The 23,682-nt window shown below is 45.8% G+C and overlaps 1 protein-coding gene across 1 annotated transcript in view; it reads left to right on the top strand.

Annotated features, from left to right (window-relative positions):
* Positions 1–23,379, top strand: part of GRIN2B (glutamate ionotropic receptor NMDA type subunit 2B) — a 367,503-nt gene extending 344,124 nt beyond the window's left edge. Inside the window, exons 9-12 of the mRNA XM_040235229.1 lie at positions 1,893–2,053; positions 3,819–4,006; positions 6,728–6,966; positions 10,412–23,379. Of these exons, the coding sequence (XP_040091163.1) occupies positions 1,893–2,053; positions 3,819–4,006; positions 6,728–6,966; positions 10,412–12,307 (2,484 nt within the window). The 3' untranslated portion in view covers positions 12,308–23,379. The remainder of the gene's footprint in view (positions 1–1,892; positions 2,054–3,818; positions 4,007–6,727; positions 6,967–10,411) is intronic.
* The last annotated feature ends 303 nt before the right edge of the window (positions 23,380–23,682 follow it).

Below are 23,682 nucleotides of genomic sequence, written 5' to 3'. Positions count from 1 at the left end.
ACTCTAAGCAATGAAGATGGCATTTATGGTTACTGGTGCTGTGACATTTAGTGGCCCATGAAATCCCCATATTCTGAGACGCTATAAGTGTCTCAGGTCAAGGGAAGGATAAAGGAGAATGGTTGTAAGCCCAGACAGCTCCAGAGCTTCAGAGAACTCCTAAGTTAGACTTTTAAAGGTATCTTCAAAGATTTTTAAGATATCTTCCCTTAGAAATGGCAACCCAGTCCAGTATTCTTGTCTGGAAAATTTCATGGACAGAGGAGCCTGGCAGGCTACAGTCCATGAGGTCCCAAAGAGTTGGACACGACTGAGTGACTTTCACTGCACTTCACTTAATGTTGAAGCCAAGTGGACTTTAAATATCTACATTAGCTTTCCTATACCAGGCACAGCATATATGACTGTGAACTCCAGTCATACTCTAGTTGATCAGTGCTGTCCTAATAGAATGAGAAACTTGGAGAGTATGAAGTTCACTAGAGAATGTAGAATGTAGACATGAATTTAAACTGATATAAGAAGTCTTTATTGAGCACTTACTGTGTGCAAACTGTTGGGTCATGTACTTCCAATGCATTGTATCATTGAATACACACAACAATCCTGAAAAGTAGACAGTACTGTCTTTTTATTATATATGAGGACATGATGCACAGAGAGCTCCTGTTACTTGCCTTGGTGGCTCAGATGGTAAAGAATCTGCCTGCAATGTAGGAGACCTGGATTCAGTCCCTGGGTCAGGAAGATCCCCTGGAGAAGGAACTAGCAACCCACCCCAATATTTTTGCCTAGGAAACCCCATGGACTGAGAAGGCTGGCAGGCTACAGTCCGTGAGATCGCAGACTTGGACACGACTGAGCAACTAACACACACTCAGAGCTGGTCTTCAATCCATATCTGTCTCAATCTAGAGCTTCCTGATTACCTCAGAGACCAGCTCTCAGAACTTGGTCAGCTTATTTAGAAAGTAAATGAATTTGTAGTATTAATTACAAGAATCTAGACCAAGAACACCAAGTACCGATGACTCACTCTTGGGTAAACTTGATGGAAGAAGGAACTCATAGAAAGTGTCCTGAAGAAATTGCTCTGATGTTACATGAATGAGGTGAAGGACATGAATTGGCTCAGGGAGAAAGGTGAGATCATGCTGAGGGAACAGACTCTCCGAGGCCATGAAGATACAAATGCACGAATTGTGCATTCAGGAAGCAATATAAAGACTGATTACTGCAGGGCAATAGCCAGAAACAAAGCTGATGTCATACGGGTGAAAATTCAAGAGATTTCCCTTTATTATGCTATGCCCTGGCAATCCACTCTCAGGTCTTAAACACAAGAGGGAACATAATTAAAATTGCATTTGCTTTTACAATTTCTCCTACAACTCATGTAGGATACATATGGGCTTTTAAAGCATCAAGGAAAGTAAAGAGAGAATTTCTTAGCAAAACATATTTGCTACCCAAGTGATTTTCAGGAGTATGATGTAGCTTGCCTTACATCCTAGAGCCTTAATAGTCCAATGATGGGGCCTGGAAGCAGATTTTACACAATTTTCAGAAATAAAGGCAACCAGCCCACTGCAGTTAAGCTAATAGCTCATTCCCATCATCCCTGGTTTTGTGCAGTGTGCATACACGGGGCAGACGAGAGTGACAGATTCAAGTCAGGGGTGGGCAGTTAGGAAGCTCTTCACAATATGGATTAAATTGAGTTGAATTGAAGTTCACTTTCAGATAGCAATTGCTACTCCTGAGCAAGGGCTAATATGTTTGGTGAACTCTCATTGGTCCCTTGCATGATAAATCCACAAATGTTAACTTAATATCTCTCCACATTTTCTGAAACATTCATCTTCTCTGTCTCTCTTTAACTCTCTTTTTAGTTCCAGAGACCTAATGACTTCTCACCCCCTTTCCGCTTTGGCACTGTGCCCAACGGCAGCACGGAGAGGAATATTCGCAATAACTATGCAGAAATGCATGCCTACATGGGGAAGTTTAACCAGAGAGGTGTCGATGATGCACTGCTCTCCCTGAAAACAGGGTAAGAACTGCTTCCAAGCTCAGAATCTTTGCTGTGTTGCTCACATTTCTTAAACATCCATGGAATAAGATGCACCGTGTTTGTGTGCCACACCAAGTTCAAGCAAAGAAGACTGCATTTGCACTTCGTGGGTCTCCAGGTTAAACTGATGGTATAACTCAGATCAGTGTATGGAGATTCCACTGGTATTATTCATTATATATATTTTCAACAATTTCTATTTTACTTGCATGAATGTCACAGTGAAATAAGAATGTAATCGATATAAAAGTCAAAGAGGAGAGTCAAGTTCATGTGTTACACATGAAATAAAGACCTGCTGACCTAAAAGTGAAATTGATTTTGGTGTCTTATGGACAAGTGAGAAAGAAACAATGAAAAGGGTGAAAGCTTTTAGATAACAAACAGTAAGAATATGTTAACTGATCTGCAATTCCAACAAAATTGGCACTCTTTGATCCAGCTCTATAATCTAGAGTGGATTGTTCATTCAAAAGAACTCACAAACTGCAAATATGTTGGCTTACATAATCTCAGCCATGGCGGTTCCTTCCCTCAGAAGCCACAGCTGTGGAATAGGACAGACAGTTGAGCATGAGAGTTGTTGGAGTTTAGGTCTCATAGCTGATTTCCTGTGTTGTAGGATGACTGACAGCCTTTAGGCCTCCTGGTGGCTCCTGTTCGGAATGAGCCTCCCAGAGGCATGTTTACTTAAATACTGTTAGACTCTGTCTTATTGTTATAAAGTCACAGCAGATTTCAGAAGGTGGGATCTGAATCTGGGGGACAGATGACTCTGGGTTGTCTGGCCCCTGGTGCAATCACAGTTCTCAAGCCCTTCAGAGCTCTGACTTTCTGATAGACACCCTTCTAAAGGATACTCATGGACCTTTGGAAAAAGTGTTCTGTTTTTTGTCATGCCAAAAGGCCTTCTTTTTTCTTAAAGAGGGGTAAGGCTAACTGAACTGCACTTGAACAGCGCAGGTCATGATGCCTGCCTTTCTTGCAAACCTCTCTATCTGAATTTCTTCTCCATTTATTGTGTTTAAATATTGACCTGTACCTTCCTGAACTTGCCCCTAGCCTTTCCCCACTCCCTGACTACTTCTCCTTGCAAAGCATTGTACATACAATGAGATTCTCGTATGTTTGGGAACATGAGACATCTGAATTTTCCTGTATGTTGCATTGGCTGGGGCTTCACACATTCACTGTTGACCTGAGCCTAAAATGCCACCACCCCCAGCAACTCTCTCCTCTCCTTGTGCTGCAAAACAAAATACTAAAACCTTTCTGACCGCCAAAATACCATTGCCCATCCAGTGCTCCTCATCCACCTACACTTATCCCCTACTCTGGACTGTAATGAACTGAGAAATGAAAAATGTTACGTAAGTCTAACCCATGCTATTTGTTGCTATCATTGTGATGGTTCCTTTTCATTATTTCTGTTATTATTTTTATTGATTCCTTTTTACTCCTTCTCCTTTTCAGACACAGCTTATGAGTTGGCTCCAGGCCCAACTTGCATTCTCATCATTCCCAACAGGAGGGAAAAAACTCCTCCTTTCAATCTGAAATCATACAAAGAACCACCTGGGAGTTAGGCTTTAGCTTCTGGCTGAGTTCCACCTTGAGCCCTGCTTTGAACCAATTCTCCCCATAGTCTGCTGGAGTCCTGCTTCTTCCTCTTAATGGCCCCATAGGTAGTTTTGGACTCGAATTCCTCCACTGGACTTGGTTTGTTTGCTCCTTTCTCACACAGGAAACTGGATGCCTTCATCTATGATGCAGCCGTGCTGAACTACATGGCCGGTAGAGATGAGGGCTGCAAGCTGGTGACCATTGGCAGTGGGAAGGTCTTTGCCTCCACTGGTTATGGCATTGCCATCCAAAAAGACTCTGGATGGAAGCGCCAGGTGGACCTTGCTATCCTGCAGCTCTTCGGAGATGGTGAGTTAAAGAAAGGGAAAGTGTCTACTTGGCCTCTTCCTATGGCCAGTCCAAAACATCACCCTTCTTCCTTCCCTGTCCCTCTAACCTCTGCATTTCCATTAAGCATTTCATAGTATGCTAGGACATTGGGCGGTATATGTTAGTTTTCTAAAGCTTCGTAATGAGGTTGTTGTTATTGTTCAGTGGCTTAGTCATGTCCAACTCGTTACAACCCCATGGACTGCAGCACACCAGGCTTCCTTGTCTTTCACTATCTCCCAGAGTTTTGCTCAGACTCATGTCCATTGAGTCGGTGATGGATGCCATCCAACCATCTCATCCTCTGTTGTCCACTTCTCCTCCTGCCTTCAATCTTTCCCAGCATCAGGGTCTTTTCTAATGAGTCAGTTATTCACATCAGGCAGCCAAAGTATTGGAGCTTCAGTATCAGTCCTTCTGATGAGTATTCAGTGTTGATTTCCTTTAGGATTGACTGGTTGGATCTCCTTGCAGTCCAAGGGACTCTCAAGAGTCTTCTCCAACACCATAATGCAGAAACATCAATTCTTCAGCACTCAGCCTTCTTTAGAGTCCAGCTCTCGCATCCATATATGACTACTGGAAAAACTGTAGCTTTGACTATACAGACCTTTATCTGCTCTCTCTGGTCCCAGAGAAATGGCAAAGAAATCCATTCATGGCCATTTGCTCATCCTTCCCTCTCCTGTTTTGCCTCTCTCAGTGGAAGAGATAGGAAGCAGGGCCAGGTCCTCAGAGACAGACATTGGAAGGTACTCACTCGCCAGAGTGATTCCTAGAAGAGACAACTTGCTTTGAGAAAACACCCTTCTAAAGGACACTCTTCTAAAGGACCTCCTTCTCCTATTAGTCTCATAGAAGCTAATCTTGTTACAACGAGCAGCCGACTGTACTTGGCCCCACAGGCCATCAACTCAGCAGTTCCCCAATTGTGTCTGCTGAATCTTTGCTGGTAGGGAGAAGACAACATAGCTGGATTGGCAGATTCCAGGTGAGGTCAGTTGTTCAGTTAGGAAAATCATCCAAGTTTGATCCAAGAATTGAGCAAAAAGTGATTTGATGAACAGTGGAAAGAGGATGGGGTTCTAGGTGGAGTGTTCCAAGCCTTTTTAGTGTAAGAGCTTCTGTCACGGTAATGTAGGTGTCACTTCAAGGCAATAAGTGAAGAGTAGCAGTAGAGACGATTTGCAAAAGTTACCAGAGATTCCTGGGCTTCCCGGGGGCTCAGACGGTAAAGACTCTGCCTGCAACCTGGCGGACCCAGGTTCAATCCCTGGGTTGGGAAGATCTCCTGAAGAAGGGAATGGTAACCCACTCCATTATTCTTGCCTGGAGAATTCCATGAACAGAGGAACTTGACGAGCTACAGTCCATGGGGTCACAAAGAGATGGACACAACTGAGTGACTAACACACACACACACACCAGAGCTCCAGTCAGACTATGCAAACAGATTTCACGTTTTAAGCCAAAACTGGCAATTTTCTTCATGAGATTTTCAGATTTTTGCCTCTAGAGTTAGATGCATTCTCAGGCTCATGGTTTCTTTTATTTTCCTCTTGCCTACAGTTTCTACCTTTCTAGTTCCTAGTATCCACTGAAGTGGATCAAGGTTGTTGTAACCTGGCATGACTTGAATTAATCAAAACTTCTCTAAGCGGCATTAAAAGAAGGCAGGTCCAAATTTGGTGGTCTCATTTTATTCCAGCTTCCTCCCTTTTCCTGTGAATATTTATGTTTTCAACAAGAGATCAGGAAGTCTGAGGGCCTCTAGGGAATCAATCAATCTCTCCACCGATTTGTCTCTGTCTCTCCTCCCCCAACTCGATCTGCTTTGCACATTTTTTGAGAGCAATTTTCTGAATCGCTTCTTCCATTGTTGTTCCTCGCTGTCTACAAAAAAAATAAAACCCGTGCAAAGTGCTTAGTCTGATACTCAGGTGCTCAGCAATCTTTCATCAACCTTTTGTATTCAGCTTCTTTTACCAACTGTTATTGTATTTGAATTGTTGTGCCAGCCTTTCCCAAATACAACTTGTGTTTTTCTCCTTCCTCCCCTTGATCATGCTCTCTCTGCTGCCTGGAGTGCCTTTTTGTAAAATATCAATTAAAAAATCACCCAGTCACCATGCCCACCTCCAAATCCTACCTTCCTCATGAAAACCCACTGACCACCCAATCTACAAAATTACCCTGACTAATTCGGGAAGCTTTTATTACTTACATACAGCTTGGCATACTGATTGTTTATATACCAATTTACACTGGGTAGCTAAGGCTTACCTGGCTCAGACGGTAAAGACTCTTCCTGCTATGTAGAACACCTAGGTTCTGTCCCTGGGTCGGGAAGATCCCCTGAAGGAGGGTATGGCTGCTCACTCTAGTATTCTTCCTTGGAGAATTCCATGGACAGAGGAGCTACAGTCCACGGGGTCTCAAAGAGTCTAAGCAAGTGAAACTTTCACACATTCATACAGGGCACAGAGGTAATGTCTTCTATCTCTGTATCACCTCTGGTACCCACATTGTGTTTTCATTCACCACTTGTTGAATAACTTGATAAGTTTAACAATATTAATGAAATTACTAACTTTCTCTCTTGGTTTTCTTTATGTCTCTTTCCCTCTCTCTCATGTTTTCCTCTCTTTTCCCAACACTCCTCTCTCCCCCTCTCTTCTCTCCTTCCTTCCCGGCCCCCAGGGGAGATGGAGGAGCTGGAAGCTCTGTGGCTCACAGGCATCTGCCACAATGAGAAGAACGAGGTCATGAGTAGCCAGCTGGACATCGACAACATGGCGGGCGTTTTCTACATGCTGGGGGCCGCCATGGCTCTCAGCCTCATCACCTTCATCTGCGAACACCTCTTCTATTGGCAGTTCCGGCACTGCTTTATGGGTGTCTGTTCTGGCAAGCCCGGCATGGTCTTCTCCATCAGCAGAGTAAGTGGTTTGATTTAGGTGCCTGGAACTTGGGAAAGGAAGCTTAGCCTAGCGCCATGCAAAGCAGAGAGTCCAGAGGGGCACTAACTACAGCCTGAGGCTGCAAAAGCAAGAAGCCACATCACCAACATTTCCCCAGGGGGTAGTATGACATCATTTCAAGTGGCTCAGAGAACAGGTGATGCTGTTTTTCCTTCAAGAAATAACTTTCTGTGTGGGGTTTGGGCATTTGGTTCTTAAAAAGAACTGGCAGATCTATCAGAATGAAACATTTGGCCTTTCCCCAGATGCCTTTCATCACTATTAGTTAATTCTGCATAGGCTGGATTAATCATTTAATCCTTTTAAAAATCACATTTCTGTATAAATCATGACATATATCTCTCTTATTCTGACATGCAAATGTATATTGGTCGTTTCACCATCCCACTTTATATTTTAACCATGTATGCATTTGGAGCATTCAGGAGCTTAACAGAACTTTCAGAAATAAGTCCTGACCTGTTAAGAAATTTGCATTCCAGAAACTACCTTAATTGGAGCAACAGTACCACTCAAGTCCTTCTTTATTTAGTTCTCTTCTACATGACTAGTCTAAAGTGAGGTTTGGAGCCCAGTGTTGAATATGAATAAAGGGTCACAGGGAAGAGGTTTTTTTTTTTTCTTTTCTTAAAAAAGCAGACTTTTTGATTTTGTTAATAAAGTTATGAGATTGATTCACGATAAGTGAACTCAGATGTCTTCTTAGAATAGAAGTCTAGGCTTCAGATGTAACCAACTTTGTCTCTAATGGGGTTATATAAGAAAATGGAGTACTCATTAAGTTGTCCCATCTTTTGATCATTTTCCTATAGTATTTTAGTTCTAGAGAAAAATGTCTTCTCTGGCTGTGAGCTGCTTCAGGCCATTCAGTTAACTGGAAGCAGGAGGCTGGGACTTGTGGTCCCTAAGCCACCTTTTTGCACCTCGTGGCGCTTCCCAAGACCCCAGACAGGGGGCTGGACACAGCACAGGAAGCCTGTAGTAGAAATCCTATTTGTCACCCCTCAACATAATCAATGGCTCTGAAGGGGACAAGTGTATTTTCTCCTGGCCATAATCAAGAAGGGTCAGAAAGGAGAAGAAAGCAGGGGAACTATTTTTTTTTAATCGGAGTATAATTGCTTTACAGTGTTGTGTTAATTTCTGCTGTACAATGAAGTGAATCAGCTGTATGTATACATATATCCCCTCCCTCTTGGACCTCCCTCCCATCCCCACCCCTATCTCACTCCTCTAGGTCATCACAGAGCACCAAGCTGAGTTCCCTGTGCTATACAGAAGCTTCCTACTAGCTACTTTACACATGGTAGTGTATATATCTTCTCTTCTGCACTCAGTCATGTCTCACTCTTAGCAGCCCCATGGACTATAGCTCGCCAAGCTCCTCGTCCATGGGATTTTTCAGGCAAGCACACTGGACTGGGTTGCCATTTCCTACTCAGGGAATCTTTCCAACCTAGGGATTGAAGCCACATCTCTTGCATCTCTTGTATTGACAGGCAGATTCTTTACCACTGTGCCACCTGGGAAGCCCCTATTGTGTGTGTGTGTATATATATATATATATTAATCTCCCAATTCTCTTGTAGATCTCTTATCTTGTGGCTGCCTCCAGGGCAGGGATGCTCATCGCATGCAAACCATCCTTCTTTCCCATCTAGCTGCCACTCTACTTTTGAATCTTCTCTCCTCTCATCATCCTCCCTCAATTGGGACAGCCCCTTTTCCAAATGAATCCCCCTTGTTTTAAAGACACTGTTCAACCAACTTCTGCAAAGACCTTCCCTTGCCAGGTGGAAAAGTTCCAAATATGTCCACCTTTCAAGGCAGGGAACTAGAGATTGGCAGGAGGTTGGCCTGACTTTAGACTTGAGCCCAGCCCTCTCCCTCTCTTGGACAGGGCTCTACACAAGAAGCTGCACACAGGGAGTTCTCAATCAATACTAATGTTAAGATACTATTATTTATGATCACAGTGAGTGAGAAACTTGAAGGAAGAAACCTGGAGCTAAAGAGAATAAAAGAGAGCATTCGACAAGGGAATTCTTTTAAAATTCATTTTATTGAAGTATAGTTGATTTCCAATATAAAATTTCACTGTACAGCAAAGTGATTCAATTATACATGTATATACATTCTTTTTCATATCTGTTTTACATTATGGCTATTTACAGGATATTGAATATGGTTCTGTGCTATACAGTGGGACCTTGTTGTTTATCCATGTTATATACACTAGTTTGCCTCTACCAACCCCAAACTCCCACTCCACCCCTCCCGAACTACTCCACTCCAGCAGGGGGATTCATGATTGCTATTTAGTCCTTAATATCTGTCCCAGGTCCTGCCTCCCACGGCGTAAGGCACAGCAGCAGAAATATCCTTCCTTGACCTCAAAGCTGCCTAATTGTCCTGTTGAATTTGGTTCATGCTTGGCTCAGGGAGAGAATTGCTCAGCTGTGATCTGATGATCAAAATCCTAAAAGGTGCTCAAAATTTGTCAGAGCTGGTGAAGAGTGGCAATTGTGAGCACCTGGGCTCCCCAGTCTTTACTGCCAGCCAGGGGTGACCAGCCAGGGCAGAACAACCCCAACATCTATAAAGCATTGCTGTTGATTTCCAGAAGGGTGACAGTTGTTTGCTATCAGTTGATATCATGGTCTCATTTCTGTGAAGCAAAAACCTCAGTGTAGAAAGAAAAATCAGTACAAATCAGTGGCGGAGTGAGGCATGAATCTCATGTCTTGCGATTCCAGTCCATTTGCTTAGATCACTTGGTGTATGCAGTGAGGCCTCTTTAGGAAAGCCAAGCCTATCTAATGAGACCCCAGCTTATGATGCATGCTACATTCTAAGTTGCTTCAGTCATGTCTGACTCTTTGTGACTCTATGAACAGTAGCCTGCCAGGCTCCTTTGTCCATGGGATTCTCCAGGCAGGAATACTAGAGTAGGTTGCCATTTCCTTCGTCAGGGAAATCTTCCTGACCCAAGGATGGAACCCTTGTCTCTTACATCTCCTGCAGTGGGAGGCAGGGTCTTTACCACTAGTCCCACCTGGAAAGCCCTAGGGTTCATGATGAGACTTGCTAAATGCTGGTGAATACGGCAAGCAAGTGGCAATCCACTCCAGTGGGTTCTTGCCTGGAAAACCCCATGAAACAGAGGATCCTGGCAGGCTACAGTCCATGGGGTCCCAAAGAGTCAAACACGACTGAAGGAGAGCACAGCACAGCACAAGGCAGGCAAGCTTCCAGACACAGGTTTCTATGAGTCTATAAGACCACCTCTTTCATGTTTTCCTGGACTTTTCTCAACCATTTAGGCAGTTATCAGGGGTAGGGATCCACTTGAGGGTCCCTTCCAGCCTCACGAGAGACCTAACCCGTCTCATCCTCTTTGCAGGGTATCTACAGCTGCATCCACGGCGTGGCCATTGAGGAGCGCCAATCCGTGATGAACTCCCCCACCGCCACCATGAACAACACGCACTCCAATATCCTGCGTCTGCTGCGCACCGCCAAGAACATGGCCAACCTGTCGGGTGTGAACGGCTCACCGCAGAGCGCCCTGGACTTCATCCGCCGTGAGTCGTCTGTCTATGACATCTCCGAGCACCGCCGCAGCTTCACACACTCCGACTGCAAGTCCTACAACAACCCGCCCTGCGAGGAGAACCTGTTCAGCGACTACATCAGTGAGGTGGAAAGGACTTTCGGGAACCTGCAGCTCAAGGACAGCAACGTCTACCAGGACCACTACCACCACCACCACCGGCCCCACAGCATCGGCAGCGCCAGCTCCATAGATGGGCTCTACGACTGCGACAACCCGCCCTTCACCACGCAGCCCCGGGCCCTGGGCAAGAAGCCCCTGGACATTGGCCTCCCCTCGTCCAAGCACAGCCAGCTCGGCGACCTGTACGGCAAGTTTTCGTTCAAGAGTGACCGCTATGGCGGCCACGATGACCTGATCCGCTCCGACGTGTCGGACATCTCCACCCACACGGTCACCTACGGCAACATCGAGGGCAATGCAGCCAAGAGACGGAAGCAGCAGTACAAGGACAGCCTGAAGAAGCGTCCGGCCTCAGCCAAGTCCCGCCGCGAGTTCGACGAGATAGAGCTGGCCTACCGCCGCCGGCCGCCCCGCTCCCCCGACCACAAGCGCTACTTTCGGGACAAGGACGGGCTGCGGGACTTCTACCTGGATCAGTTCCGTGCCAAGGAGACCTCGCCGCACTGGGAGCACGTGGACCTGACCGACCTCTACAAGGAGCGCGGCGAGGATTTCAAGCGCGACTCGGTGGGTGGCGGAGGGCCCTGTACCAACCGAGCTCATCATCTTAAGCATGGCACGGGCGACAAGCACGGCGGGGGGGTCGTCGGCGGGGTCCCAGCCCCCTGGGAGAAGAACCTGACCAACGTGGAGTGGGAGGAGCGCCCTGGGGGCAACTTCTGCCGCAGCTGCCCATCCAAGCTGCACAACTACTCGACGACGACAGCAGCAACAGCGGTGGTGGCTGGCCAGAACTCGGGCAGGCCGGCCTGCATCCGCTGCGAGGCGTGCAAGAAGGCCGGCAACCTGTACGACATCAGCGAGGACAACTCGCTGCAGGAGTTGGATCAGCCGGCCGCCCCGGTGGCGGCCGTGACATCCGCAGCATCTAAGTACCCGCAGAGCCCCACCAACTCCAAGGCGCAGAAGAAGCCCCGGAACAAGCTGCGGCGCCAACACTCCTACGACACGTTCGTGGACCTGCAGAAAGAAGAGGCCGCCCTGGCCCCGCGCAGCGTGAGCCTCAAGGACAAGGGCCGCTTCCTGGACGGCAGCCCCTACGCGCACATGTTCGAGATGCCGGCAGGTGAGAGCGCTTTCAGTGGCAGCAACGATGGCAAGGCGGCGGCGCCGGCCGCGGGACATCACCACCACGGCAATCCCGGCGGCGGCGGTGGCTACATGCTCAGCAAGTCTCTCTACCCCGACCGGGTCACGCAGAACCCTTTCATCCCCACTTTCGGGGACGACCAGTGCTTGCTCCACGGCAGCAAATCCTACTTCTTCAGGCAGCCCACAGTGGCTGGGGCGCCGAAGGCCAGGCCGGACTTCCGGGCCCTTGTGAGCAACAAGCCGGTGGTCTCGGCCCTGCATGGGGCTGTGCCGGGCCGCTTCCAGAAAGACATCTGTATAGGGAACCAGTCCAACCCCTGTGTGCCTAACAACAAAAACCCCAGGGCTTTCAATGGCTCCAGCAATGGGCATGTGTATGAGAAACTGTCTAGTATTGAGTCTGATGTCTGAGTGAGGGAAGAGAGAGGCCGAAGGTGCGTCCGGGAGGGTCTGGCTGTGGGCGTGTGGCACGCATGTCACGGAGGGCGAACAGGGGGGTAAGGGGGTGAACTTGGTTCCCATTTGCTCCTTTCTTGTCGTTTTCTTTATTTTTGAGATCCTGGAGTTCTGATTCCTTCTGAGGGTGAGCCTGGTGACCAGCACCATCTCTGCCCCCTTTCCAGCACCCTCTTCCTACTTCCTCCTCCTTCCCGTCTGTCCATCCTGTCCCCTTTCCCAGTTCCCGCGAGAGGATACGGTAGGCTGCCGTTCCCAGTTCCGGAGAGTGGATCAGTGGGCTGGCTCGGCTAGAGCCGAGAAGGCAGTGGCCGCAGGGTATCTTGCTCCTGGTGTGGAAGGACTCTTTGCCACCCGGTTGGAGCGAAGCCAAGGAGAAGCAGGAGGAGGCCACGGGGAACGCAGGATACCTCTTGCTGAACTGATTGTATGTGTAGGTGAGGAAGCAAAAGTATTCCCATAAGATCTATTAGCAGCGTACTGCCTGTGAATGAAAAGAGGCTTTTGCTAAATTCTTGTTGCTTAGATTGGCGTGTGTTTGGGGATCAGGCGCCAGGCAGAGGGTGGGAAGCCCTGTGTGTTTATATATAAGCCAAAAAAAAGTTTTCTCCAATTCCATGATGATGGTGAACTGGAGTGAAGTCATTGACAGATGATGAAAAGAACATTAGAGCAGTGTTTCGTGGCCCATTAGAGGCAAAGAAGGAGGGACTGCCTGTGCACGTGTGCCTGTATACACTTGCACACCTATTGTCTATACACACCTGTTGTCAGAGGCCTATTTGTGTAGAAGGCAACCTTGACCCCATAAAGCTGTTTCTTCAGTATCCCTAAGCAACAGGCTTTTTTGGCTTGTATACAAACAAAGATGGTCCTATGTTATCTGAATTATGGCTCTCTCTCCCTCTTCACCCTTCCTGAATAAGGAGAATGGAAGTTCTTGACGAGAAGTTTCTGTGGCCTAGACAAAACATGTGGGTGAACATTCCTACAAGAGCAACATATACAAAAATAATTCCTTCATGGTTGCCAAGACTTTCAACTAGTCTTGGCCAAGAACTTTCCAGGAAGGCTAAAAGGAAATAGAAGCAGCCAGGATTCTTTTGCACATAACCGAGGGCAGAAGAGTGGGCAAAGCTCAACTTTGAGCTTTTGAGACCCTCAGCTGGCTAGTTTGCGGGAAAGAGCTAAAGGAACGCTTTGAAGGGCAAGGGGCATCGTTTATGATAGGGTAGGTGAGAGGGGGGATGTTTTCAATGCTTTGATCCCTTCTTACTTAACCTGGAGCTAGGCGAGCAGGCCTGTTTACCCCCTGAATTGGCCACAAGTGACATGGAACAAACAGTGCAGAGCTTTGAGCTTGCTCCTCAAGTACAGCTCAGGAGACAGGAGAGGGAAGGGAAGAGATTTGAAAGGGGATGGGAGACGGAGAGGGACTCCCCTGCTACCTCGTTGGGTCTGGCTCCCAGAGAATGTGACATTGAGCCCAGTGTGGACACTCTGTAGAAGCCCCTCCTCCTTCCTGCAGCACCTCCTTCATCTCCCAGATCATACTATACAAGAATAAAAAATTATGTGTGTGTATATGTATATATATATATATATATGTATGTATACATATAAAACTCCAGGGATGAGGGTACTGGCAGACAGGAAGCCCCCTTCACTCAAAGCTGAAAACTTGAGAAGGGAAACGACTACTTGTCGCTGCCAGTCCCGAAACTTGGGGTAGACATGTTCGGGGGGTCAGTTCCACTCTTCTGCCAACCTCCCCTCTCCCCAGGTGGCAGCCAAAGAGCCGGGTCAGTTTGGAAGCTTGGCCACAGGATCTCCATGTTACACACGGGACATATAAACCAGAAAGGTGCTCATCCTCCTCTGAAGGAAGCTGCCATGTCTCTTGGAGAAATCCCATCCACCCCGACTCACCCGCCCTCCTCACCTCCCAACCCTGTCCTTGAATGCGACCTCCGCCCTCCTTGATTTTTACCTCAGTGTCTTTCATTTTCAAGCCAACTGAAGGCCTTGTAAAGCTTTGTTTTCTTTCTAAAACGAATCTGGGGGCAAGGGGCTGAACCTCTCACAGATTTGGAGAGAGGAGCACAGAGTGCTTTACCTTAGATTCAAGGAAAGACTCGGAGCGAGAGGGCAGAGGGCGTGAGGTGTCTCCAGGAGGAAGAAGGCGAAGGGCCATCAAACATTCTTCACCCTGACTCGATCCCAGGTCAGGGGCTCCTCCCTCACTCTTCCTCTTACCTCACCCCTTTCAAATAAAAAACCAAACCAACCATAGCGAACAGCAATCTAGAACAAAGGGGGCTCTGTCGTCTCCGCTGGTGATAGAAATCAAGATGGTGTTTATTTCATATGTAAATATTTTGTTTTCTAATTCATTTTGTATAGATAAAGTGTTCTCTTGTGAGTATTCAGGGTGTTGGCTGGAGGGAGCGGGGTGGGGGTGGGAATGAAGGGGGAAGTGTTTTGTTAAGGGATTTCATTTTCTGTTTTGGGGGGAGTTTTGTATGGCTTTGGCTGCAGGGTGTCTGGAGAACAGTGAGCGGAAATGGAGGCCACAGTGGTGACAAAGCTGGGGAAGGGCTGTGGGTCCTTGCCACCCACCTCACCAGTCTTCTCACTGGCCTGTGAGAGGTAGTCATAGACGGCGGGTATGACTGGGCTTGGCTTGGGTCCAGTTTGGCTTCAGGCAAACCCCAGGCCCAGCTTCTGTCTTCCAGGTGGCCCACAGATCACCAGCATCCGTGCCAGGTCAAGCTGGTGGCGCCATATTTCTCCTGTGGGCACCTAAGGTAGGAAAGATTCCCCAAAGGGCTTAAACCAGAACTGAGATCAAATCAATCTCTCCTTCTTGATGTAGCTAAGAGATTTCAGGAAGCTCCATCTTGAGAAATCTCCCCGCAGCTGTTTTTTCTCCCTAGTACCTGGGCTCCAGCCTTCTTCCTGCCCACTTCCTTCCCTGAGAAATCACCACCACAGGCACACCTGGAAAATTCCCATGAAGTCTCCTTCCTGGAAACATGTGATATCTGGTTATGGGAGGGTAACTCTGGATCTGTGTCTTACAAATTTGCATGCTTTTCCAGAAAAGATTACCAGATCTGCTCCAAACTCAGTGGCCAGGAGATTCTCTTAGAAAGGTTACAAAGTTGGTTTTAGAGGTAGAAGGGTGAGTCTGGGAAGGGTGGTGCCTGTAGTGACTTTCTATCTGCCTTGTCCTGACTTCCACCATCAAGAAAGTGCTGTTTGTCTCAAGCCAGGTGTTCAGAACCTGACCTGGGGTTGACCAGACAAATAGAATTTCTTTCACTGGCTTGTTGTCTCTGTGAAGGGTGACAGCCTTCTCTCTTTGTACCACAGGATGAAATTTCCAAATCCGTTTCACTGGGATATTACATTTCTGTCCAATCGTCCCATCATCAAAAACTGTTGGCTGGTTAATTTCATTTCTCTAAAACCCTCTTTGGCCCCAATTGGCCACTTCTCTTCAACTGGATGTTTGAATTGAGCCCAAATAAGATATTCACAGCCTGCCCAAGAAATCTTACAGAAAGGAAGGCTGAGCAATGCCAAGTTCTAGATGTTACTTCCTTCCAAATCCATGAGGATGAATTCCGCTGTCAGCCCCATCTCTTCCACAGATGGGTCTGGACCAGGACTCAATCTATCCAAACTGTGAGATTCTACAGACACCCTCAAGAGGGCTAATGGTTCCAAGTTTCTTCAGAATCCGTGATTTCTATCTCTCGTGTCCTCCATCATTCCCTTCCACTGTGGAAGTGAGTTGGTAGGTGTTGTCCTGTATCCCTCCTCTCGGTGGCCATGCTGAAATTTCAGCGTTTCTACCGACTTCAGATAATCTGACCCTTGAATTTGCCTGAATTAAGAGTGTGCACACCCTTCAGAGTGACGCATGTACAGTGGATCTTGTAATTTCAAAAAATGTCACTGTGTATCTTCAGCCAGAATGTGGGAAACATCCTTGATGTGGGTTTCCCCTGTACTGGCCACAGCCATGTTGTATTGAGGGAGAGAAAAATTCCCAAATGATTCCATTAAATGTTGGTGGTGTCAGTAGTGCCAAAACGCATGTGTAATGTGATACAAATAGGAGTCGTCTAGAAAATTAAGGGAATATCACCCGCCCAGTCTTCCGTGGCCATCAGAGAGTCTCCCATGGGTGAATTCTCTGCATGGGAGGTGAAGACACTGTGTTGCCAAAACGCAGCGTGCTGGTCACCTGCACATCTCATTTAAGAACTAGGGTTTCTTTATTTTTATTTTTAATTTAATTTGTTTGTTCTTTGCTTAGTTCAGGATTTAGGCACAGAATAACCAGATTGTTTGGGCAATAGCCTTTGGAAAAAAGCTATTCCAGAACTCACTTTATTCTTTTAATTTCCATCTCTTAAAAAAAAAAAGAAAAAAAAAGCCCTGTCTGTTTGACACTCTGTATGTGTCTGGTGTGTTCAGAATGATTCAGATGTGTGCATAAATGATGCAGCCGCAGTGCTACTGATGAATGTATTAGGGATTTCTAGGTATGTGGCCATACCTTCTATGCTGTCTGAACCCAAAGCCATATAAGAAATGTGTGCTCAGTAGATTGCCAAATACTGGTTGAGCGTTTAATTCTTCGCTTGAGTGTCAAGAGACTCTCCTCCTTGTCTAAGGAACTCTGTGGATGAGAAGCAGCTCAGGGTAGGCAGTTACACTGGAATGGGTCTGGCCTTACAAATGGCATATGGCCCATGGTGTGACTTCAGGGGTCCTGAGAAGACCTTTCCTTTTTATTCCTCAGCCTCACTCCAACTACTGTCTTCCCACACAGAGTTATCCCTTTAGCCCTGAGCTGCTCATCTGGCATTTAAGTGAAAGTCATCCCAGGAAGGGTGCCATATTAAGCCATATTAGACATTTAGATATTGAAACACCTAGCTTACATTAGGGTTCTCATTTCCTTTCCTGGGAATAAAGTGATGGTAGAGGAAAGAGGGAGAAGGTAAAGAATGCTGAGAGTTACGGAGTAGGGAGGAAAGAGATAGGTTCCAGAGTGTAAAGACATAGAAACCATCTCATCTTTCTCTCGCTTTTATTTAAGGCTCATGTGACACAAAAATAAGACTCCCAGTTGGGAATCCTTTCCAGTAAGCTGTCACATGAGTGTGTAGTTTATAAATTCCTAACATGGTAACAGGTAGGACAGGCCAAGGGCTTTGACTCCTTCTGTAGGCAGTGGAAGACTGATGTTTCTCCTCTATTACAGGTTACTGACTAGACAGCTGGAAAGATCAAATTATGATAGCAAAAAGTTACTGTAGTGACAGTAACTTCTATCTTCTGTCCCAGTTCAATTAATCTTCCCATGTAACTGGGTTGTTCCGGGTTCTCCACTTTCTACCTTCATAGAGGGATGATCCCAACACACACTAACTGATAAAGGGTTCCAGGACAAGGTATAATTTAACCAGTGGGCAGTTCTTTTTTAGACCTACCAGGTGTTTCAGACATCACTAAAACATAGATTCATCAGTCTGAGAACTTCTAATAATATTCTAGGTCTAGGGTTTCATTCTAGTTTGGAGGTTCCAGTATTATGTAAAACTCCAGGATGTCTGCATATATCCCCCCTCCAGCCCATTCCAACCACATTGACTTAATCACACAGGGGCCCAATGGGTACTATGACCTATGGGCTCTCCTGACAAAGAATACCCCCAAGAACCTTAAATGAAAAGCAGTGCTCTTTCCATGCCTTGGAGAGATTAGTTTGGGGCCTCTAATTTACAATGCTGAAACCAGGAAAGAGAATTTTGCCCAAAGGGTGATGGATTAGGCTAGCAGTCCTGAGCATAAGTGGGCAGAATTAGGAGTCATCCATGTTTCTCTGCCAGTCTGTCTATTTGCATCTATCTTTGAGCTCATCACAGTGAGTTTCTGGTTCTGTTCTGTGCTTTACAATAGAATTTCTGGTGTGGTTATGAGGGTGAAGACTCCTGATGAGAACTGAAGGTAGAAAGCAGAGCAAACGAGTAGAATTCCTCAGAGCCTTGGGACTCGTGTGTAGAATTTGTGCTTTGGCAAAAGTGAAAGAAAGGGAGCTCACTACGAGGATTAAGGGTACAATTAAAAAGCACAACACCAAGTCCGTTACAAATCCATTACTTAAAAGATCTGGTCTCTGCAGTTTAAACCTGAACTCTCTTTTTATGTAATTATTTTAGTGTTGTGGTTTACAGGGTGGAGTAGATTCCAATACTACACAGGAGAAAAAAAATAAAAGTTCTGGTTAAATGTGTTAGTGCAATTAAACCAGTGTCTACTGAATGCCTATTATGCCCCTGGGCTGGTGCTGTGAAGAATATAAAAGAGTTTAAAATGGAGTATATTATACTCACATATAATGTGTGAACACAAAAGCATATAGTATTTGAATGTATGCACTATGTATGTATAACTAGGTGTGCATAAATGGGTAGATTTATACTTGCAAGTTTAATTTTTTCTGGCTTCAAGGTATGAGTCAAATATATTATGCATTATATTATCTTAAAAACACTGCAGAGATCCAGCTTTCCCCATAATGGCCATGCCCAAATCCTTCTTTCAGAATTATTCTGCCTCCCAGTGCTTAGACTCTGAAAATTTCCTCTCTGCCCACTACCTAGCCTTTTCTATAATCCTGTCTGCCTTTCTTCAAGGTCCCTCTGTTGTTCTGGTCTATAAACCCCTCTGATTTCATTTACTTCTCTCCTTGGTCTCACTCTACGTTCACCCATATCAACAACACCCTCCTCAGCAATGTCTCTTCCTCTCACCTTCTCACCACACCTGCTTCATTTTTAACTCTGTATCCCATTCTCCCAACATCCACTCCATCTCCAAGAACAGAAGGTCAAAACCTATGCCAGAGTGTGCAACTTGGATCCATTTAATTGCACCTAACCCCTACCCAGCTCAGACATCTTTTTTTATTTTCCAATCTTGACTCCCCATCACATCTTCCAAGGGTTTGTCAAGTTTGTTTTTATTTTCATTTTCACCTCATCTCTTCCTACTGTATTACTAACAAAAGGTACCAGATTTTACACATTTCTCACATGATCTCTCCTGTCTACCTTTAAATTTCTCCTGTGCTTCATTCATCTTTACCATCCTCCCTCCCAGCTCGGTGCCCCTCTTCCCGGTACTGCTACTCACCCTTTGATCTCTTCTGTGGCATCCCAGCCAATAGCAATTCTTTCTGTTGCATCTTTAATCTTTTCCACACCCCTGCCTACAACCATCTCTAAAAACAATCAATCCTACCATCATCTCCAAAAGCAAATCCTGCAACTGTCTCTAAAACCAAAACTTCTATCAATACAGTTAGATTCTTGAATTCCTATCCTATCTCCAATTCTTTCGCTTACAAGCTTCTCAAAAGGGTCATCTTTCTTTCTTCATTTTCTCCCTTAATGATTTAACTCCCTTGTGATTTAATGTTAAAATCCGGCTTCATCCTGTCACTCCCCTTAAACTACTGTGGCAACCTTCCAGTGAATGTCTTAGACTTCTGGTTATAAAATCTAATAATTTTTTGTTTGTTTGTTTTATTTCTGCTCCTCAGTCTCATGAACACTACCCTAAATGTACTGCTTGGTAGCACCACATTCTGTAGAGTCTTTTTTTTATTTTTTATTTTTATTTATTTTTTAATTGAAGGATAATTGCTTTACAGAATTTTGTTGTTTTCTGTCAAACCTCCACATGAATCGGCCATAGGTATACATATATCCTCTCCATCTTGAACCTCCTTTCCATCTCCCTCCCCATCCCACCCCTGTAGGTTGATACAAAGCCCCTGTTTGAGTTTCCTGAGACATACAGCAAATTCACATCGGCTATCTATTTTACATATGGTAATGTAAGTTTCCATGTTACTCTCTCCATACATCTCACCTTCTCCTCCCCTCTCCCCATGTCCATAAATCTGTTCTCTATGTCTGTTTCTCCATTGCTGCCCTGCTAATAAATTCTTCAGTACCATCTTTCTAGATCCCATACATATGCGTTAGTATGTGATATTTATCTTTGTCTTTCTGACTTTCACTCTCTGTATAATAGTTCTCTAGGTTCATCCACCTCATTAGAACTGACTCAAATGTGTTCCTTTTTATGGCTAATATTCCATTGTGTATATGTACCACAACTTCTTTATCCATGCATCTGTCAATGGACATCTAGGTTGCTTCCATGTTCTAGCTATTATAAATAGTAGCAGCATGTCCTGATTTTGATCCTAGCCCTCTGGCCCTCTCTGTGTGTTTGCTCACTGATTCCTGCTCTTAGTCCTGTCCCATCAGCATCGACTTGCTGGGATGTTCTGGGCTTGACCCTCTTCTCCTTTCCTCTGTGCTTCTATGGCAATCTTTCTGTTTTCCACAACTTCAACAACTCTCTGGATGAGGATGAAGTCTAAATATTCCCTTCTAGACCTGACTTGTTGCTTCAGCTTAATGCATGAATTTCCAGCCATGTCTCTAAATGGGAAGGGATTCATAGTATTGGAAGGTCACCTCTGACCTTACGGCCCTCCTGTGCGTTTAGTTTCTGAGCCACGTTCCTCTTTCCCACCACCTTATTGGTGGTCTAGTGAGCAGTCTATCCTGTTCTTTCCGGTCAGCGTCAGTTGTTGTTTGACCCCCTGAACAAACTCTTAGAGCTGGTATTGTCTTTTCACTCAAGCTGCTCTGTCTGGTAACCAATCATGTTCCCTTCTCCTGACCAGCCTTCTCTATAACTTTCATTTTGCTGTTGAGCATGAGTTATTTTTCTGTGGGAGGCGTCTTCTGCCACTGTGTGCTAATTTAAAGCATCCTTTAGAGAACCAAACTCAAATACATTACAGGCAGTGACAAGTCTGTTCTTCAAAAAAATGAACAAATTCCATTCTTCACTGAGACAGGAGGGGCTGGAGGAATTATTATGGGCAAGATGGGGCAGAATGAGACAACTTGGGAGGCACCCTAATGAAAATTAAAATGTAAGTCTCTGGGAGAACTGTTCATCTCAAAGGCCCCGTTAAGTCTAGATGGTCCTATTTCAGGGAATGGGGATAGTTTAATGTTTTAGAGCAAAATCCAGCTCATTCTGTTATGACACTTTTTTTAAAACCAGTGAAAGAAATAGTCTGATAATAGCTGGTAGAAGGGTCAAGAGGTGCCATCCTCATGAAAAAGAACATTAATGAATCTCTCTTGGTCAAGTGGAATGAAGAGACGTCCAGGGAACTCAGTATATCCAGAACATCCATGAGGTGTTCATCCTCAATTTTTTTTTTTTTTGCCTACAGATACTTACAGAAGTGGAGGAAAGCTAGCGTAGGAGGAAGGGAAAGCACGGAGGCCTCCAGTGGAGCATGGTTTTATGTCAGGGGCCAGGAACTGCACCTGAGTCTCTTAGGCCCCCTCCCCTTGGTTATTGGTGTTGATGGTAGCTTTGGAAAAGGACTCAAAGCTGATGACCTTCTAGGTGTCTGTTCCTTTGATCCTTCCCGGGGCATGATAATTCAAACTTGGAGCTTGTTTCCTGGGTATAATTGGAGTAACGATGGAATCATACTTCTCATTTTCCCTCTCCACTTGTAATCTGAGATGCAGCAGGTTCAGAAGCACTTTCTGAAGCAGCTTCCTTCCCATGTGTAGCCTGGAAGTTGTTTGATCCAAAGCCAGAAATACCAGGGAAGGTAACAGCAGCTGTACAGGGCAGTGCCAGGGAAGTGAGAACCCCGTCACAGCAGCCTTCAGCTGTAACCGTGTCCCTCCTGAGGAGGAAGAAACCTGGGCACCACCAAACGTGTGCTGTCCTGGATGTCCGCAGGGAGTCAAGGCACACAGGCCAGCCCTAAGCCCAACCCGAGGCAGAGACTGGGTAACAGGGAACCTAAGTCCCACACTGTGGCTCCTTCCCCTTCTTTGTGTTTAGATGCATAGTCTCTGAGGTCTACCAGGAGCAGAGCATCATGGGATGCGGCCCCAGGACTCAGTGCACTGGGCTGCCCGCTGATCTCAGATAAGAATATTTCCTGTTTCCGGGGGGACATTTTTTAATTTTTTGAAAGACTAAAACATGCCTGCCTGAAACCTCAGTCGTCTACAGAATCCTCTTTATAGTTAACTCCCAATGTCATCGTCGCATTTTCATTGTCTTTGATCATTTTCTTTCAAAATCAAGGGCTATTCGAATGTTCCCTTTGGCTGTGAGGTAGAACCATCTGAAAATCAGAGGCTCGGCCTTGCCCCCTCTGTCTGAGCTGTGCTCTTTGTTGCTTATAAATTGCTTCCACAGATTCCCCCCAATAGCATGACAACACGTAATTTGGTTTCTCTGTCATGCTTGTGCACCTCCCCAACACACATCACAAACACACAGACTCACCCTCCTAACAAACAGACCTCACACTGCCAACGTCACTCACATTATCTGGGAGCAGGGGTGCATCTTTGGTAGATTAAAGTATTCATTTGGAACTCAATGGATATATTACAGCCTGTGATTTCTCTGGGCTCTTCCTAGCCTGTGGATGGCTGTTACCTCAAGGTTTGACAGCGTGTCTAGGCTTTATGTGAAGGGACCATTTCTTCGTAATAGAACAACATTTTTGCCCTGCTGCCAGTCCCTGTTGATCCCTGTGGAATCCGTGTGGTCCTCTGATGTCTCATTAGTGCTCAGTGCTAAGAGGATGGAGATGCGGAAGCCATTCTCTGCAAGGACAGACAGGCTTGCTGCTTAGATAAATACATCTCCACGTGTGCCCGCATCTCCTCTTCGACAACAACATGAGCGGGGGTGGTGAGGTCTGCCTTCAGTGGGGACGGAAATGGCAAACATACCTTGGGAGATTCAATAATCTTTCTTCTCCCAGGGTTGAGAGCAGGGAAAATATCAAGACTTCATGTCAGCAGGAAGCAAAGAGGCTAGAGAGGTATCCAGATAGAACTCTTATTGTGAAAAACATAAAATGGCAAAAATACCCTTTATTTCATGCGGATGCAATTGGAAGGCAGCCAGGGCACTTACAGCCACGTTTTGCCTGCTCACATGTCCTCTTACGTTCTTGTTCTCAGTTCAAGGATCTCAAGGTGCTCTATATTTTAACTTAACCCTCAGAACAGCCACACCCATGCACACATACAGTGTTAGAATGAGACTCTGAGAGAGCACAGGGCTGTCACGTCTGCCTGGTATTCATGTTTTCAAACCAGAGCCCAACAAACTTAGTACAGTCAGCGCCACAGCATCTGAATGATGAAGGACTACACTTGCTGCACATC

This window comes from Oryx dammah, unplaced genomic scaffold (assembly GCF_014754425.2).
Source record: "Oryx dammah isolate SB20612 unplaced genomic scaffold, SCBI_Odam_1.1 HiC_scaffold_29, whole genome shotgun sequence".
Lineage (NCBI taxonomy): Eukaryota > Metazoa > Chordata > Mammalia > Artiodactyla > Bovidae > Oryx > Oryx dammah.
This window is presented reverse-complemented; position numbering and strand designations above follow the sequence as displayed.